This window comes from Cricetulus griseus, chromosome 6 (assembly GCF_003668045.3).
Source record: "Cricetulus griseus strain 17A/GY chromosome 6, alternate assembly CriGri-PICRH-1.0, whole genome shotgun sequence".
Taxonomy (NCBI): Eukaryota; Metazoa; Chordata; class Mammalia; order Rodentia; family Cricetidae; genus Cricetulus; species Cricetulus griseus.
In genome coordinates, this window is record NC_048599.1 from 51,509,672 (window position 1) to 51,528,289 (window position 18,618).

The 18,618-nt window shown below is 41.3% G+C and overlaps 1 protein-coding gene and 1 pseudogene across 1 annotated transcript in view; one reads left to right on the top strand and one right to left on the bottom strand.

Moving 5' to 3' along the window:
• The window catches only part of Ap4e1 (adaptor related protein complex 4 subunit epsilon 1), a 60,479-nt gene extending 52,803 nt beyond the window's left edge, over positions 1-7,676 (bottom strand). The window contains exons 1-3 of the mRNA XM_027421915.2: positions 7,487-7,676; positions 4,614-4,685; positions 1,982-2,105 (exon numbers count right to left, since the gene is read on the bottom strand). Of these exons, the coding sequence (XP_027277716.1) occupies positions 1,982-2,105; positions 4,614-4,685; positions 7,487-7,633 (343 nt within the window). The 5' untranslated portion in view covers positions 7,634-7,676. The remainder of the gene's footprint in view (positions 1-1,981; positions 2,106-4,613; positions 4,686-7,486) is intronic.
• Positions 7,677-14,990: 7,314 nt separating this feature from the next.
• Positions 14,991-15,673, top strand: LOC113834084 (annotated as a pseudogene).
• The last annotated feature ends 2,945 nt before the right edge of the window (positions 15,674-18,618 follow it).

The window sequence follows — 18,618 nt, forward strand, 5'->3', positions numbered from 1 at the left end:
TCCTCTAAAGAACCCAGCTAATACAGTCAGTGATTTACCACAGCAGTAGAAAGCAGGTGAAGACACCACCAATATCCAGCTTTTTCTTTCTTTTTTTTTTGGTTTTTGAGACAAGATCTCTATATATAGCACTGCCATAAGGCTGGTCTCAAAACTCACTGAGATGCACCCGCCTCTGCCCCAAGAGCTGGGATTAAAGACATTCATCACCACTGCCAGCCCCAGTATTTTCAGTTATTTGTTGTTTTCAGGAATTCCTGTCTATACCAACACAATGGTCAACCAGGTAACCAAGAGAGTGGCTGAAGTCCCATATTTCTGCCAAAGGAAACAAAAACAAAAACTGGCTGGCCCAAAGCCAAGTCTAACTAAATTCTAGCCTTCAATATTTAAAGACGTTGTACAGAACTCCACAGACTCAAAGATCAGGGAAATTGAGTTTCCACTGACACCCTTGGGCCTGAGTATATGAGAATAACACATGGTCATGGAAGTAATTTTAACATTATAACTATTAACTTCTATGTTTGTTTCTATCCTCTTCTCTATCACTGCAGAGAGTCTCCAACTGGAACAATTAAGTTATCCGCCTATATGTGTGACTGAGGTGTGTGACATACAATGGACAACCATTCATAAATCTGTTTTCTGAGTCCTTAACAACATAGCTAACACTAAGAAGGGCATCACAGCAGGAAAAATTGACTCTGACTTCTACAGATGTGTTATGGCATGTGCACACACATACATACAATAAAGATATTAAAATTGCTTTCAATATTTAAAGACCTATTTGCTCATTGATGTATTTTTTATGTATGAGTGTTATCTGCATGTATACCTGTATGCCAGAAAGGGCATCAGATCCCATTCAGATGGTTGTGAGCTGCCGTGTGATTGCTGGGAACTGAACTCAGGACCTATGGGAAAGTAGTCAGTGCTTCCAACTGCTGAGCCATCCTTCCAGCCCATTTTTTAAATATTAAAAAAGAGGGGAATCACTATTTTCTCAACTAAAAAAAGATAATTTACAAAGGGACTAAAGAAATGTTGAAATGTTAGGAAGGAAAGAAAGAGTAAAGGTAGAAAAGTGAAAAAGTAATGGAGAAGGAAAGATAAGCAAAGAAACATTAGAAGTTTCCTGAATCTGGAATCTACCAGTACCATCTCCTCCCAAGACTGAATTCTAGACATTTCAAATACATTCATATCTAACACACCTCCCTTTACAAATGAAGATGAAGTTGTTTTTCACTTCTCCTATAATGTTCAACAATAATGTAAAAAAAGTTTTTTTTTTTCAGACAGGTATGTTGGCATACACATTTAATCCCAGAACTCTGGAGGCAGAAGCAGGTGGATGTCTGTGAGCTCAAGTCTAGCAGGGGTTATATAGTGAGACCTTGTCTCCAAAAAAAAAAAAGAAAACAACAAAACTTAAGAAATGAAACCAAATGAGAACAAGAAAAACTCTCCAAAGTAACCATTTAGAAGCTAAAAGAAGATTATCATTAGGTTTTATGTTATAGGAGTCACTTCTTAGCCAGGCAAGTGGGTAATCCCAGCACTTGGGAGGCAGAGGCAGGAGTACCAAGTTTGAAGCCAGTCTGGGTTACAAAGTAAGAATTTTTTTAAAAAGCAAATTAACTAAGCCAGTTTAATGGGTTTTACATCTGTATGTAGCATTTCACTATCCTATGATCAAGCACCATTTAATCTTCCCTATAACTCCAAAATGAAAGCTGATTTTATGTATAGGCTTTGTGTTCTAAAGTTAGCCTTGGAAATTTGGGTGGGATATAGCTCAGTGGTAAAGAACTTGCCTTAGAATGTAAGGGTCTATCCCAGGACTATAAAAAACAAAAAATATATAACGCAATGCTCTAAAAACATACTATCTATCAGCCATAATTTTATAGTGGTTAACACCTTAAAAAAAAAAAAAAACAGTAAGAACAGAAGTTCTTAAACATATACATACCAACTCTTTTTTCTAAGAGGTTTCCTTGTTGGGCCAACTTGATTGCATGTATATAACCAAATGAAGCATCATATCCAAGCATTTCACAATATATTAGTCTCACCATACATTCCTTCATCATTTTCTGAAAAGTAAAATAGCCAATCATTATGTAAACAGATGAATGCTTTCATTTTTCTGTATGTCACACTCATTTAACAAGGGAGATATTAATCCTGGTGAAAGAACTAATATACATATTACAAAACAATTGCCTAATATCAGAATATAGAAATTAAAGTTGCTTCTAACAATCACCAACATTATTGATGTCAAAAAGTTATTTCAATATTTTATTGACAATTACACTATAAATTACCTGAGGCTATTTCTAATTCTATGTGCCCAGAAAAGTTTGATTAGATGTTCCTTAGACAAAATTTCATCCATGGTGATCATATTTGGCATTTAAAATCAATTTGAGTGGGGTGGTGGTGACACACGCCTTTACTCCCAGCACTCGGGAGACAGAGGCAGGTGGATCTCTGTGAGTTCCAGGCCAGTCTGGTCTACAAAGCGAGTTCCAGAAAGCCAGAGCACTTACAAAGAAAAACCCTGTCTCAAAAAAACAAGGGGGGAAAAAATCCACTGGAATATGCTTCGCCAAATGAAAACATCTAGAAAATTGATACTATATTCTGTAATGAAAATATTCGATTTTAAATATCAAACTGCAAGCCAGCTTTATTCCCATCATCCTAGCACTCAGGAACTGAGGTAGGAGGTTGACAAAGGACTCTGTGTATGTGTGTGTGTGTGTGTGTGTGTGTATCTTAGGAAAATATTAGGGAGATGCAGTGTAGTTCAAATCACTTGTGTGTAAAGCTGTAAAAGGTAATTTGTTAACACATTAATTAATTAGGACTACTAAGTTTTTTTTAACATTTGTTAGAGAGAGAGGGAATGTGTGAGTGTGTGAGTGTGTGTGTGTGGGGGGAGGGTGTGAGCCAGCCATCTCTCTAGCCCATGACTTCAGAGGTTTTTGTTTTGTTTTGTTTTTCTTTGTAGCTTTGGAGTCGGTACTGGAAGTCATTCTGTAGACCAGGCTGGCCTTGAACTCACAGAGATCCGCCTGTCTCTGCCTCCTGAGTGCTGGAATTAAAGGTGTGTACCACCACCGCCCACTGACTTCAGAGTTTCATGTAAGTAAAATTATTACATAAATTATTGTTTCTTATCTAGAGAAGAAAGTACATTTCTCAATGTGGAACTTCGTTTTACAATTTCCTTCTGGTTGTCCCAGCTCTATGAAGTGTGTCCATACCCGCCTGGATGGCTAGAGTTAGTTATATAATTTTGCTGCTAAACTCAGAGTATCCAATGATCAATTACTGAACACCAGCTTATGCCTTCTAGTATAAAAATTGTATTCAATGATACCCATTACAGAAAATGAAAACCTGGCCAGGCGGTGGTGGCGCATGCCTTTAATCCCAGCACTTGGGAGGCAGAGGCAGGTGGATCTCTGTGAGTTCGAGATCAGCCTGGTCTACAAGAGCTAGTTCCAGGACAGCCTCCAAAGCCACAGGGAAACCCTGTCTCAAAAAACCAAAAAAAGAAAAAAAGAAAAGAAAATGAAAACCTACGGAAGTAAAGAGAAAATGGACTTCTGCTTATCATGTCTATCAAGTGTCACAGAGCATGTATGAGGATGTACATATCTACAAATATAGCACACATATACACATACAAAGATACCAGACTATCGGTGTCCTGAATTTTATTTCCCTGAATATTATAACTACAAAAAGATGCATTTGTGCTCTCTTAGACTTTGTATATTCATGTTTATGACCATGTATTTATGCAAAATTATGGCCTTGATTTTTAATAGGGAATAAACATTTCCACCACAAAAAGGACTCCACAGTCTGGGTGTGTTGTTACATACTTTTGATCCCAGTACCTAAAAGCAGATCCCTGTGAGTTCAAAGTCACCCTGGTCTGTACAGTAAGTTGTATGACAGCCAGGGCTACACAGAAAGACCCTGCTTCAAAATAAATAAATAAATAAATAAATAAATAAATAAATAAATAAATATTTTATTATTTCTTTTTTAAAAATACCCACTAAACGTTTGATGAACAAATGTTAGTTGGAAAAGAAACCTCATTTTTATAAGTGTCAGGCCAGCAAGATGGCTCAGTGAGTCAAGGTTCTTGCCACCAAGCCTGATGACCAGAGTTCAATCCTATGGACACAGGTAATGGAGAGAACCAACTCCCACAACTTGTCTTCTTATCTCCCACACATTATGGCATGTACACATAATCACAGGGTTACAAACATACATACACTAAATGTTTCAAGTGTAACAAATATTAAGTAGCAATACACATTGTGTACATTTTGTGTTGAATTGATACAATGTACCCCATAAAGATATAGTTAGTACATGTCAATTAAAAAAAATCAAAAACCTATACCAACAAAAACCCAGGTCCTAATCTGAGGATGTGTAAACAGCTTCACAGTGGCCAACACAGAGCAGCCAGTTACTCATTCAATAGCTGCTCAGTGAGTGCTGTTTGAAAAATCATACTACATGGAACCATGCTTCAAATGCAAGTGTGGTAGACTGTGCAAACATACCAGTGTTGTAGTAGGAGCAGAAACTGTTGCCTTCAGACTACTCAGTTCCTGCTGGATTAATTTCTCTTCTTCCTGAAAAATACAATTATAGTAATTTCAAAAAAATGAAATAACATTTTTTTTCCTTTTTTTGTTTGTTTGTTTTTTTTGTTTGTTTGTTTTTTGAGACAGAGTTTCTCTGTGTAGCTTTGGAGCCTATCCTGGCACTTGCTCTGGAGACCAGGCTGACCTCGAATTCACAGAAATCTGCCTGCCTCTGCCTCCCGAGTGCTGGGATTAAAGGCGTGCCCCACCAACACCTGGCCTGAAATAACATTCTTTAAAAAAATTACATTCCCTGACCCATAAAACCCTCCTTGGAAAGAATAATTATTTCCAAGCTAACCTATTACCCCTCTTCATTTCATTCATTTGATAGTAAAGATTGACAAAAAAAGTTTAAAAATTCAAAATGGTGGGGGGGCGGGGACTGGAGAGATGGCTCTGTGGTTACGAGCACTCACTGGCTATTCTTCAAGAGGACTCTGGTTCAATTTCCAGCACCCACATGACAGATCACAACTGTCTCTAACTCTAAGATCTGACACCCTCATACAGACATAAATGCAGGCAAAACACCGATGCACATACTGATGGTTCTCTTACCTTCCTCTCTCTTTGCTCTCTCACTCTCTCTCTCTCTCTTACTTTCCTATCTCTCTGTCTCTCTGTGTCTCTGTCTCTGGTCTCTCACACCCTATAATAAAACTCTATGGTTAATGTACTCTATGGTTTGTGTTCCATATCTCACGACTTCTAATTTAAGCAAAATAACAACACACACAATAAAAATAAATAAATTTTAAAAATTCAAAATGGGGGGTGGTGAGATGGCTCAGTGGGTAAAGGTGTGTGCTGCCAAGCCTGATGACCCAAGTTCAATCCCTGGAACCCACATGATGGAAAAAAGGAACTGATTCCTCCACACAAGTGCCATATCATGCATGCATAATCCCATTAAGCACTTAAACACTGGCCCAACTATCAGTACTAATACAGTGCTATCTTTTTTTTTTTTTTTTTGCTTCGGAGCCTGACCTGGAACTCACTCTGTAGACCATGCTGGCCTCCAACTGAAATATTCACCTGCATCTGCCTGCCGAATGCTGGGATTAAAGGCGTGTACCACCACTGCCCAGATTCAATGCTATCTTTAAATCACACACCAATTTACTGATATTAAGTAAGTGGCTAATGAAAAACTACTAGTGTGGGCTGGAGAGACAATGCAGCAGATAAGACTATACTCTAGGCCTGCAGTTAAGACTTCACACTGTTCTTGCTGAGGACCGTAGTCTGGTTCCTGGCACCCACTCTGGTGGCTCACAACTGTCTAAAACTCCAGCTCCAAGGAATCAGACACTCTCTTCTGGACTCTGAGGGCATCTGCACTCTCTCTCTCTCTCTCTCTCTCTCTCTCTCTCTCTCTCTCTCTCTCTCTCTCACACACACACACACACACACACACACACACACACACTCCAAAACAACAACAACAATAATCTAAAAACAAAACAAAACAAAAAGACCTGGAAGTGAAGCACTACCACATCTGGCTGCCTGTGCAGCTTCAAACTGCAACCTAAGCCAAAAGACACATTCTTTAAAATTTCATTCAGGAGCAGGGGCAGATGGCTCAGTGTGTAAACGCACTTGCTGCATAAGCCTAAGGATCAGAATCCATCATATAAAAAGCCAGATATGGTGAGGTGTATCTGCAATCCCTGAATTCCAATGGAGAGACAGGAGGTAGAGAAAAACCCCACAGAAGCTCCCTGGCCGGCTTGCCTGGAGTATATAGCTCAGAAGAAAATCAAAGAGATCTTACCTCAAAGAAGGTGGAAGGTGAGAACCAACACCCAAAGTTATCCTCTGAACCTTACCATAGTATGTGCACCGTCACCAACACACACACACACACACACACACACACACACACACACACACACACACACACAGTATATACACATTTTTTTTTTTAAATTTGGCTTCTCACACAAATTAGCAAAAGAGAATCATTAAGATATGTTAAGTACACAAATCACGATTGTGGGATGTGCAGCAAGCCCTGGCCAACATAGCATTGCTCTACACCAACTTACAATTAAAACACACGCACATTTTAAACCTTTAAAAGGCATCTTGTCTCTCTTGCTCCTCTCTGCTAGCATTTACACAGTACTTACCTACACTTACGTTAAGCCCCAAATGGACGCCCAGAAAAACGTGTTCTCCTATTTCCCTCACTATTTAACGCATAGTTGTACTTGATAAATATCTGCTGGAGACATTATGACACCATATTATGTTTTAAAGACATACACTCCTTGAGGCTTTGAATCAGTACCACACGCAATCCACGGGAGTGTTAAGAACTTCTATTGTAAATACTCGTTTTCAAAGCCCGTCTTTGCCCAAAGCCTTTGATCTAGCCTAAGAACCTCAAGCTCTGCAAAGATAACAGCTCTGCCAGCGGTGGGAGTGAGGGCTGTCAGTTGCGGTATGTGATGCCTCCAAGAAGGAGGAACTAAATAAAACTCAACAGGAAGGAGAAACTTGGTAGGAGACTACAGCCCAGGACTTAAATCGCACTGGCTATTTTCACTTTTTGACACTTCATGTAATCCTCAAAGCACCCGACGGAACAGACACCGGTTCAACGCCGAGAGGGCGCACGAAGGGTCTTCGGGCCTCCAGATCGGAAAGCCGGCCTCGCTGCGGTCGGTGCAGGCAGCAAACCCCAGCTTGGGGCGGACGCCCGGCAGCGTCCGACCTGCTGACCGGCGCCTCCGGCCCGGCCCGGCCCGGCCCACCCTGCCGACCCAGCCACCTACGTGCTTGGACGAGAGCGCAGTGACGCCGCGGATGAGGCCGCCCAGTCTGGAGAAGAAGGGTGCTCTGGAGGCCGCAGGGCCCCCCAGCTGGTTCTGCAGGAAGAGCCCCGGCAGAGCAGTCAGCGTCCTCTCCACCATGTCGCTCATCGCGGCCTCCCGTCACGGATACTTCGCGCTGAGCCTCCGGGCCTCCGTAGTCACTTCTGGCGTTTTGAATAAGAAATCTTTATTCGCGCTGCGGAGGTATGAACACGATGGATTTCCCGGTGAGACCGCCAGGGGGCGCACGAGTCTACGAAGAAGAGCAGCGTTCTCAAAAGACACAATCACTCAGGTAGCGGTGGAACGCGTGCTCTTGAATATTCTTGTTTTCTCTAGACTCTCCCAAGTAGTAGGTTGATGAATTTATGCCATTCTCCTGCCTCAGCCTCCAGGTGCTGGAATTACAGACCCGATCCATCAGCTTCTTTATCGTGCTCTGAACACCTTTACAAACTCTTAGCTCTGAAAGAAACTTCATCTGTGATGACTTTTTAAAAAAATCTTTAAGTTGTTCTTGTACTTATACCTCAACAACAACAACAAAAAAGTTTGCCAGATAGAGTAATTCTGCAGAGATAAATTTTGATTTACAGAAAAATTTCTCAATATTTAAATTTTATTTAAAGCAGTTTTTCGTTAATATTTTATGCCAAAGTGAAATTGTGTGTGTGTGTTTAAAGATTTTATTTATTTATTATGCATACACATTCTGCTTCCATGTATATCTGCACACCAGAAGAGGGCACCAGATCTCATTATGGATAGTTGTGAGCCACCATGTGGTTGCTGGGAATTGAACTCAGGACCTCTGGAAGAACAGATGGTGCTCTGAACCTCTGAGCCATCTCTCCAGGCCTGTGTGTGTGTGTTTTAAATCTTGGCTCTTTCATTAACTTAGAAAGATTAGAAAATTTACTTTCCAGGTATTTGCTTGTAACCCCAGCATTTGGGGGTGGGGGAGGAGCAAGAAAATTCAAGCTCAAAGCAAACCTGTGCTATAGAAAACCCTGCCTTAACTTTTCCCGACCCACTCCTCCCCCACCCCCGATTTTTTTTTTTTTCTTGCATCCAAAAATCCTGGAAAAGCAATATCTGATACTTTTCTTACTCAGGGGAAAGGAACGTGGTGACACTGCCAAAAAAGGAAAGAGAGACACTCTCTTTATTCTGGCCTGAGTGGTGTGCACCTTAGTGTAACTTATCTGATAGAACGTTTTCAAATTGTAGTATGCTGCCAGTAGAGCAGGAAGAAAAATTACACACTTGAAACAAACGTGACAAGCTAAGCAAAGCTCTGTTGCTCACCTTTTAAAGATAGTACTACTGAAACATCTTAGGCAGGTTGAATTATTATACTGAATGAGCTAGAAAATGACACACTGAAGGACTCAAAAACGTGAACCCTGCAGGACGTGGCTATGGGACAGCTTTAGAAATGACAAGGAGTTGGTCAGTGATCTGAGAGGCTAGCCAAAATAGGTGATTGCTTGGTACTGCAAAAGTGGGATCTAGAAAACTTTAAAGAACTCAGTTCAGTAATTAAGCCGGGCAGCATAGTGGCCCACGTCTTTAATCCCAGCACTCGGGAGGCAGAGACTGAGGCAGGTGGATCTCTGTGAGTTTGAATCTAGCCTGGTCTACACAGGGAATTACAAGCCAACCAAAGTTATGTCTCCAAACAAAAAAGTTCCATTTTAATTCATGAGGTGGCACCAGAAGAGCGAAGAGTGGACCTGACTCAGACAGTTCCCAGCTCTTGGCTCTACATAGTATCTCAAGTTCATTGAATTTCTGGCACTGGTTCTTTTTTTTTTTTTTTTCTTTCTGGCACTGGTTCTTAAAAAAAACAAAACAAACAAAAAAACCAAAAAAATCAGACCTTTCAAGGTCTTTTTTTTTTTTTTTCCTTTCTTTCATTCTTGAGAGGAGGGAATTTGCTTGAATCTAAAAAGGAATTAGGGAGAGCCAAGTTAGGCTCTCCAGGGGAGAGGCAACAGTTACAGCCAAAAGAAATGGCTTCGGAGTCAGAGACAGGGCTCAGGGTTAAGAGCCCGTGCAGCTATTGTAGAGGACTGAGGTTCTGTTCCCAGCTTAGGGCAGCTCACAATCACCTGTAATTCTAGTTCTAGGGTATCCGACACCCTCTTCTGTCTCTCAGGACACCTACATACATGGGTGAACATAAGTACATGTAGGCACACACATATACACATAAAAACATAATAAATACATCTTTAAAAAGAAAGAAAGAGCCCGAGAAGAGGTCCCCTCCGACCCCTGGGTGAGATGAGCTACTTTATTTCTCTCATTCTGAGTCACTCCCATTTCACACAGAGTGTTGCTTGTGTTTTCTTCCCTCTGCTTTGACCCCTAGCCAGCAGGCTGTCCAGTGTTTTCCCACTACCTCTGTCCACCCTAATCAGCCTGGCACTAGCTGGAAGAGTCCTGTGTTTTCGGGGTAAATCCCTCTACAGCAAATTCTTTGTGCTGAAAATCTCTATTTAGCTAGAAGTCCTCCATGACTCAGCTCATACTGTCTAACAGTAAGCCATGATCCATGAAAAAAATTCTGTTCTACACCATATATTTACACAGTCCAGTTGAACTACTTGTAAAGAGGTTTTTTGATTGTTTGTTTTGTTTTTTCATGACAGGGTTTCTCTGTGTAATCCCGGCTGTCCTGCAACTCAATTTGTTGACCAGTCTGGCCTTGAACTCAGAGATCCACCTGCCTCTGCCTTCCAAGTACTGAGATTAAAGGCAGGGCGTGTGCCACCATTTCCAGCATAAAAATATTAATCTACATCCTCCCCCCAAGTATCTTAAGAAATAGAGTAAAACCAACAAAAACTACACAGCAACAAAAACAGCGTTCTATGCTCTTTGAGCATTTTCCTATGAACACCCATTTTACAAGTCCAGTTCCCAGAATCTTTCTAAGAACTTTTCCTAACAGTCTACATGATCCACGATAAGGAAAAAAATAAGCTTGACTCAGAGAAAAAACAAGTCTTTCCAGAAGAAAAGGGTAGGAATGCAGTATCCAAACATGCCCAATCCACAGTGGCACAGACAGTGACCAGGTCACCAGAAGTCAATCAAGGAAAGGCAGAAAAAGTTACATTCCAAGAGAGGTATCATGCTGGTGCAACTTCAGGCCATACTGACTAATGAGAACGAATCTTTAAAAACTACAGGGGTTTGGGCCAGGGAAATAGCCCAGTGGGTAAAGGTGGAAGAAAACTGACTCCCTCAAGTTGTCCTCAGACTTTCACATGGGCACTAAGACACACACACACACACACACACACACACACACACACACACACACACACACACCCCTACCTGACACGAGTTTAAAAATCAGTAACTCCAGCCGGGCGTTGGTGGTGCACACACCTTTAGTCCCAGCACTTGGGAGGCAGAGGCAGGCAGATCTCTGTGAGTTTGAGGCCTGCCTGGTCTACAAGAGCTAGTTCCAGGACAGGCTCCAAAGTCACAGAGAAACCCTGTCTCAAAAAACAACAACAGCAAGAAGGAGGAGGAAGAGGAGGAGGAGGAGGAGGAGGAGGAGGAGGAGGAAGAGGAGGAGGAAAGAAAATTGAATCACTACAAGCCCTGGAATAAAGGTTACCCTCCTCAGTCAAGTTAAGAGAGCACCACATCCAGAAAAAATGCAGCACTGGGACATCTACAAGGGGCTGAGAGGCAGGAAGCTCAGATTGGGAAAGAGAGAAACACAGTCACTTCAGGGGGCCCTCATGTCTGAAATATGAAGTGATAAAATCTCTCCAAAGAGAGATGAAAAAAAATTGTGTGCAGCCTTAGCTCTTAGGAAATGCTTGGCCTATATGAATAGGATTTTGCAACTATTTTTAGGATTTAAATAAAACTGTAGAATGAAAAAGAATGGTGAGATGCTTCAGTCACTGTAATAAACACCCCAACAAAAGCACAGCAAGGGAAAAAGAGTTATTTTGTCTCACATTTCCAGAGGCATGCAATCTTGTGGGGAAGACATGGCAGCAGGTAGAGGAGGCGTGGTGGCAGGAGCAGGAGGCTGAGTGGTCACATTGCATCCACACCCAGGAAGTAAGTGTCAGAAGAGTTTTTCTGTGTCGTGGCAGCCGCTCTCAAATAACCATTCAGAGACTTATTATTGATTATAAATGCTCGGCTGATAGCTCAGGCTTGTTACTAGCTAACACTTACATTTTAAATTAGCCTACTTTTCTACCTTCTGCCACGTGGCAGTGCCTTCTTTCAACACGGGAAAGTTAATCTTGTTTCTCTCTTCATCTGCTTGAGACTCTGAGACTTCTCCCTTCTTCCCAGCAGCCTCTGTGTCTTGCTCTCCTGCCTATACCTCCTGCCTAGCTACTAGTCTCGAACTCACAGAGATCCTCTGCCTCCCAGGTGCTGGGACTAGCATGAGCCACCACCACCTGGCAGCCAGTCAGCTCTTTTATTAAACAAATCAGAAGGCACCTTGCCAAAGGTGCCTTCACAGTGTACAAGGAGACTATTTCATAACAAGTAGGACTTGGCTATCAAGCCTCAAGGCCTACCCTCAGTAACCCACTTCCTATGGGAAGTTTCCACCTCCTAAAGATTCCACAGCCTTCCCAAACAGTTCCACCAGCTGAGGACGACCATGTGTCAAAAGTGTGAGCCTGGGGTGCTCGGGGAGGGACCAGTTCACATCCAAACTGTGACAGAAGAGCCTGGGTATCTGGAGGTGAAGATACTGACTGTCTTCCATTTGCACCTCCAAATCCATTCCACTGAATTGTCTCTCCTCCACCAACAGGCTCCTTTGCCTTTTAGTGGTAGCTTATGATTAATCAGTAAGAAAGAAATTTGTCTTGTTAGAGTCTCATGGTGTCCTCTCCATTCAGTTGGAGGCTCCTGCTTGACCTTGCATGGTCTGGAAAGCCTTGTTACTCTCTCTCTCTCTCTCTCTCTCTCTCTCTCTCTCTCTCTCTCTCCTCTCCAAACTTCACCTTCTCTAAGTCTCCCAACAAAGGAAAGGCTCCAAAAGAGAAGTTCAGCATTCTCAGTGACTATTGCAACTCCCCTGCCCCAAGTTGCCAGCAGCCCAAGTCCCTGCCTAAGTGCTCAACTTTTGACCACACTTGGGCACAAACCCAGCTTGTGACAGATACGTTCTCACCCCTCCTAAATCTATAAAGTTTTCCTGCCCTGGCTCAGGAGGTGGACTTCTCTGGCCACAATCTCTGAGACTAGTGAACCTGCCTGGAAGTTGCTTTGCTCCCAATAAACCTGTTGTTATTCTTTTTCAATTTGGCTTGAACTGGCTTACTGCATCATATTATTTGGGGCAGAAAACCTATTGCTCTCTGCTGAGTCCCACTGCCTAGATTCTTAAATTGTTTTTAAAATTAATGAAATAGAAAGAGCACATCCAAACTCCTTCTACAAAATCACTATTATTCTAATACCCAAACTAAATTAAGACACAACGAAAAGAAGAAAAAAAACAAAAACAAAAACAAAACCACAGGTCAATATCTCTGATGAACAGATGAAAAAAATCTCTATAAAGTACTTGCAAGCCAGCCTGGGGGTGGTGGCACACACCTTTAATCCCAGCACTAGAGAGGCAGAGGCAGGCAGATCTCTGAGTCCAAGGCCAGCCTGGTCCACAGAGCAAGTTTCAGGACAGCCAAGGTTACATAGAGAAACCCTGTATGGAAAAACAAAAACAAAAACAAAATACTTGCAAACCAAATATAGACATGTATCACAAAGATCATCAACCACAATCAAGTGGTTTTATCCCAGAGATGCAGGAGTGTTCAACATATGTAAGTCAATAAATATAATTAATTATACTTATAATTATACTTATAAAATAGACTTAAAAGACCAAGAACTATCACACAGTTATCTCAATAGATACAGATAAGGCCCTTGACAAAATTCAACATGTCTTCAAGATAAAACTCCTGGAGGGAGCACACATCACTGCAATAAAGTCTATACATGTCAAACCCATAGCCAACGTCATCATAAATGGAGAAAAACTAGAAACAATTGTATTAAAATCAAGAATGGTACAGAGCTGCTCACTATCCCCACTCATTTTCAATATAGTCCTTGCCAAGGAGGACTAGCTGGAGCAATTAGAGAAGGAAATTAAAGGGACACAAATAGGAAAAGAAGAGGTCAAAATACCCTTATTTGTATATATTATACATAAGAGATCAAAAATTCAATTAGAAAACTAGAAATGTTAACAATTTCAGAAAAGAGCAAGACACAATATTAGTTTACCAAAATTAGTAACATTTCCTTATGCAAATAACAAGCATTCTGAGAAAGAGACTGTGGACACACTCTCATTCACAATCACCTCAAATAAGATACAGTATCTAGGAGGTCCATGAAGTCCTGCTGCAGCATGAATTCTAATTGTTCTTAATAATAGAAACCCAGAGGCAGATATTGGGGTTAAAGCTGAAGACCAGAAAAGCAAAGCAGCCAGGCACTAGAGAGTTCTCACCTCTACCAATGCTCAGACCGAGAAGGTGATCAGTCCTGCACTGCTCCTCAGATTCAGACTGCAATGAGTTCCTGTCTCCTCCCACCTTGCATTCCTCTCTCTGGTCTACAGAGTGAATTCCAGGACAGTTGGGGCTACACAAAGAAACCCTGTCTTGAAAAACAAAGCAAAAAAAAAAAAAAAAAGGAAAGAAAGAAACTGACAAATTCTAACAAGGATTCAGAGAGAGGGAACCCTCATTCATTGTTGGTGAAACTGCAAACTGAGGCATCCACTCTAGAAATCAGTGTGGATAATTTTCAAAAATCTATAAGTAGATCTCCCATATGATTCAGCTATACTACTCCTTGGAATATACCAAAAGAACTCAACATCCTGTTCCACAGATAACTGCTCAACCATGCTCACTTCTGCTTTATTCGCAATCACTAGGGAATGGGAACAACCTACAGAATGTGGTACATATACACTATGGAATTCTATTCAGCTGTAAAGAAAAATTAAATTTGGGCCAGGTATAGTGGTACAACTTTAATCCCAGAACTCAGGAGGCAGAGGAAGGGGGATTTCTCTAGTTCAAGTCCAGCATGGTCTACATAGTTGGTTCTAGGACAGCCAGATCTACTGGTGAGACCCTGTCTCAAAAACAAACAAAAGAAAAGAAAAAGAAAATTGAAGTTTGCAGAAAAATGAATGGAACTAGGTGATCCAGACCCAGAAAGACAAATTCCATATACTCTTATTTGTGGATGCTAGCTCCAGGCCTTTCAGATTTGACTTTGTAACCTGTATCTAAAGAAACCAGGAAAGTAAAAAGGGACCACAGGGAGACAGGAGATGGGTGAGGATAATCGGGAGGGGGGATGAGATCTAGAGATGGGGCCAGTAGAAGACAGGTACTACTAAGGGGGTAAGAGAAAAATTGGGGGGCGGGGAATGGCCACTGCAATGGATCCCAGTTGGGAGGAGGAGACAGAGGAGGCTGAGCAGTTTATTCTGGTAGAATTATCAGGAATTATAATCCTGATATATAAATATAAAATATAAAGATATATTTTATATTTATAAATATAAAAATAATTATAATTATATATCAGGAAAGTCTGAAAGATCAGACTTGCTCTCCAAATGTGAAAACAAATGCAAGATTTTGGGAATTGACACCAAGAGGCTCCTCCTGCAAGTAGGCAGCTATGTGTTTGCTGGGGAATATGAAGATACTCTTGGGACTTGTGTTATGTTTGAAGAAGCTGTTGAACATGTGGATCTGGAAGGGAATGACAAAACTCAGTGAAGGATAATGATTTCTCCTATAGACCCAACTTCATGTGCAGCTTTCTACATGAAAATGAGGATGAAGTTGTAGTGCCAGCCGCTGATAAACCTGTGGAGTTGGAAGACCAAGAGATTCAAATGAAAGGCAGCACAGAACAGACACACGGGAACAGGACAGAGTGCAGCACCTGGATGCCGGGGACCCTGGTCCTCCTGGAGATAGCCTGCTGAGATGGACAGCTCTGTTTTCATGGGAATTCAAGATGGAGATGTTTCTCAAAACAGCCAGTCATAAACTTAAAAAATTAGGTTTTGTATGAAAAAAAGCAACCCCCCAAAACAAAAAAAACATATATATGCACATGTGTGGTGTGTAATTTGAATCTACTTATCATATGTTATATAGAAACCACAATCCAGCTGGGCGTTGGTGGCACACGCCTTTAATCCCAGCACTCGGGAGGCAGAGGCAGGCGAATCTCTGAGTTCGAGGCCAGCCTGGTCCTGGAGTGAGTGCCAGGATAGGCTCCAAAGCTACACAGAGAAACCCAGTCTTGAGAAACCCAAAAAAAAAAAAAAAAAGAAAGAAAGAAAGAAAGAAAGAAAGAAAAAGAAAGAAACCACAATCCAGAAATTACATCTTCAGTTATTAAGATAAGTATATAAATAGTTCACATTTTAAAACACTTTATCAACACATTATCAAATTTGATAAGCTCTTATCAAAACACCTCATATTGAATATAAACCATATTATTAAAAGTTTAAACTGGGCATTGTTGGTGCACACCTTTAATCCCAACACTCGGGAGGCAGAGGCAGGTGGATCTCTGTGAGTTTGAGGCCAGCCTGGTCTACAAAGTGAGTTCCAGAACAGCCAGGGCTACACAGACAAACGCTATTTTGGAAAAAAAAAAGTTTAAGATAACATTTTAAAAAGCTGAGGTGTCAGGTAAGTGTTTCCTGTTAAATACACAATTTAACATCCAGAGCTACATAAATAAATGTCCTCTAAAGTGTGAGTCAGCTTTATGAAGGCATGCTTTTTGAGCAATAATAAATTTCCCACATTTATTTATTTAAATGGAGTTACTTGTACATGAGGTGGCTATGCACCCTCTCCCAAAAGCCTCAGTACCAGGCATAAGAAGCTTCCCTTGAGTTATTGTCAGAAGATACAATAGCCTCCCAAAACAATATGGGCTATTGATATTGCCTTCCAGAACTTGAAGGCCATATCTTATTGCTGAAGACACCATACATTTCAGACACAGGACATGGAGAAATTGAGTTGGAACAGACATGGAAGACTCTCTTCTGAAGACTGACCCTCATATATGTGAAGGTGCTGTGCAAGTTACCAAGGAAAGAGAGCAATCTATGGTCCTATTCAGTGAAACTCCGGAACCACAATGCAAGATATCCTTATTGGTGCAATAGTCCCTTTTATCTTGAGGTGACCAAAAACTGTCAAAAAAAAAGTTGGATTTAAGGTCAACTCAATAGGAGGAAACCCGCGGCTGGAACTGTAATCTGTAATCCTAGCCAACTACCCATGGCTGGAGAGCTCATCTGAGTGGAGACCCTGCTATTGCCTTTCCCCCAAACCAATACAATCTTAAATGCATCCTCAATGCATCTTTGTATCCACAGATAAGAGTTGCTCTCACCCCTCATCAAAGAAGCTTCTTTTGTAACATATGTAGCCTGTCTATTACAAATAGTCTCACTGTTACAGAGAGTCACAACTGGTCAAAATGGAGAGATTAACAATCTGTGGGGTGCCCATTCCCAACTGATACATGTCCAATACAAACCCGTACACCTAAGGCTTAAGGAAAATCTTGGAAGGGGAAGAAAGATTGTAAGAGATTGTAGAGACACAAGGATACAATCTTACAAAGTGGCCCTTTAAGGTGATCTGTGGTGGGAGGAAAGCACAGGCGACAGTATTACAAAGAGGGCTGTTAGGTGTTCTCTGTTGGTGGAGTCCACAGGGAGACAGTCTTATACATGGCAGTGTTGAGGTGTTCTCTGTTGGAGTGCACAGGGAGACAGTCTTATACATGGCAGTGTTGAGGTCGTCTCTGTCGTGGTGAATAATGACAACCTAATTCCCTTCGTTGTAGATTCAAAATGACAGGTGAACGGACAAGCTTCCTCAGGAGCTGGAGGGTAGGTGTAGTTCCTTATGCTGTCACTAGATGACTGTGTAAGTATGTCTAGAGGAGAAAGAAGAGAAAATCAACTTGGTCCCAGAGGCAGGATCATTCCAAAGAAGGAGTAAACCAATTTAGGCTTTTCCTATGTGCCTTAGCCAATACTAAAACACCCTGTGTGTTCCAAAATATGAAGGGACTGCCTTCAAAGACTCAGAAAGCTAACCACTGTCTCTGGATAAGTTAGACTAGTGGCTATTATATTCTATCCTCTATTTTGTGGTTTCTTTCTTTACTTTATTTTGGTGTTTTGTTATTTGTTCTTGTTTTGTTTGAATCTGGGTCTCATCTTTGAAGTCCTGGCTTTCCGAGAATGCACTATGTAAACCAGGCTGGCCTCAAAACGACGGCTATCCTCTTGCCTTTGTCTCCTCCTAGGTGCTGGGACTACAGTCAGGCATTGTAATCCCTGGCTGTGACTTGCTGATTCTATTCTCTCCTGTGTTTTCTCTCTCAGACCAGGATTCATAGGAGAGGCATCAAGCAAATTTTTGATAAGACCATGCTTGAAGGACCTTTGGCAGCTCTCCGCATAGAATTTCTTATATTCTCAGGCATACATCCATAGCATTTGGAAGCTTCTAAATCAGATCAGATCAAGATCCACAGAGATACCAGTCCTCTTGGTAACTAATGCTGATTCTCTAGTATTGGTACATTGGTGGTATATGCCTGTGGATATCTTTCATAAGAGTGTTTAGGATTTTTAAATGACCTTTAAAACATTATTGATTAAATGATGCCACTTGAGTATAAACCTCACTCTGCATCTTCTCTTCCTTTGCGTGTCCATGAGTTGTAAAATTTACCTAGACCTTTTTCAGAATCCATATGCTATTGATTTGCTACACAGATATTCTCACTTCACATGGAAATCAAAAGCTGCAGAAATTTTGTGAGAAGTTACCAAAAGCTTGGAATTGACATTCTGAAGAAAGTGTGTGGGCATGTAATTTCTTTCTTCCTTTCTTTTATCTGTGTGTATGTGTGCTGGGCACATGTGTGCAGTATTGTGTGTGAATGCAGACATTTGCACAGGAGAAGGTCACAGGGCAACCTCAAATGTCATT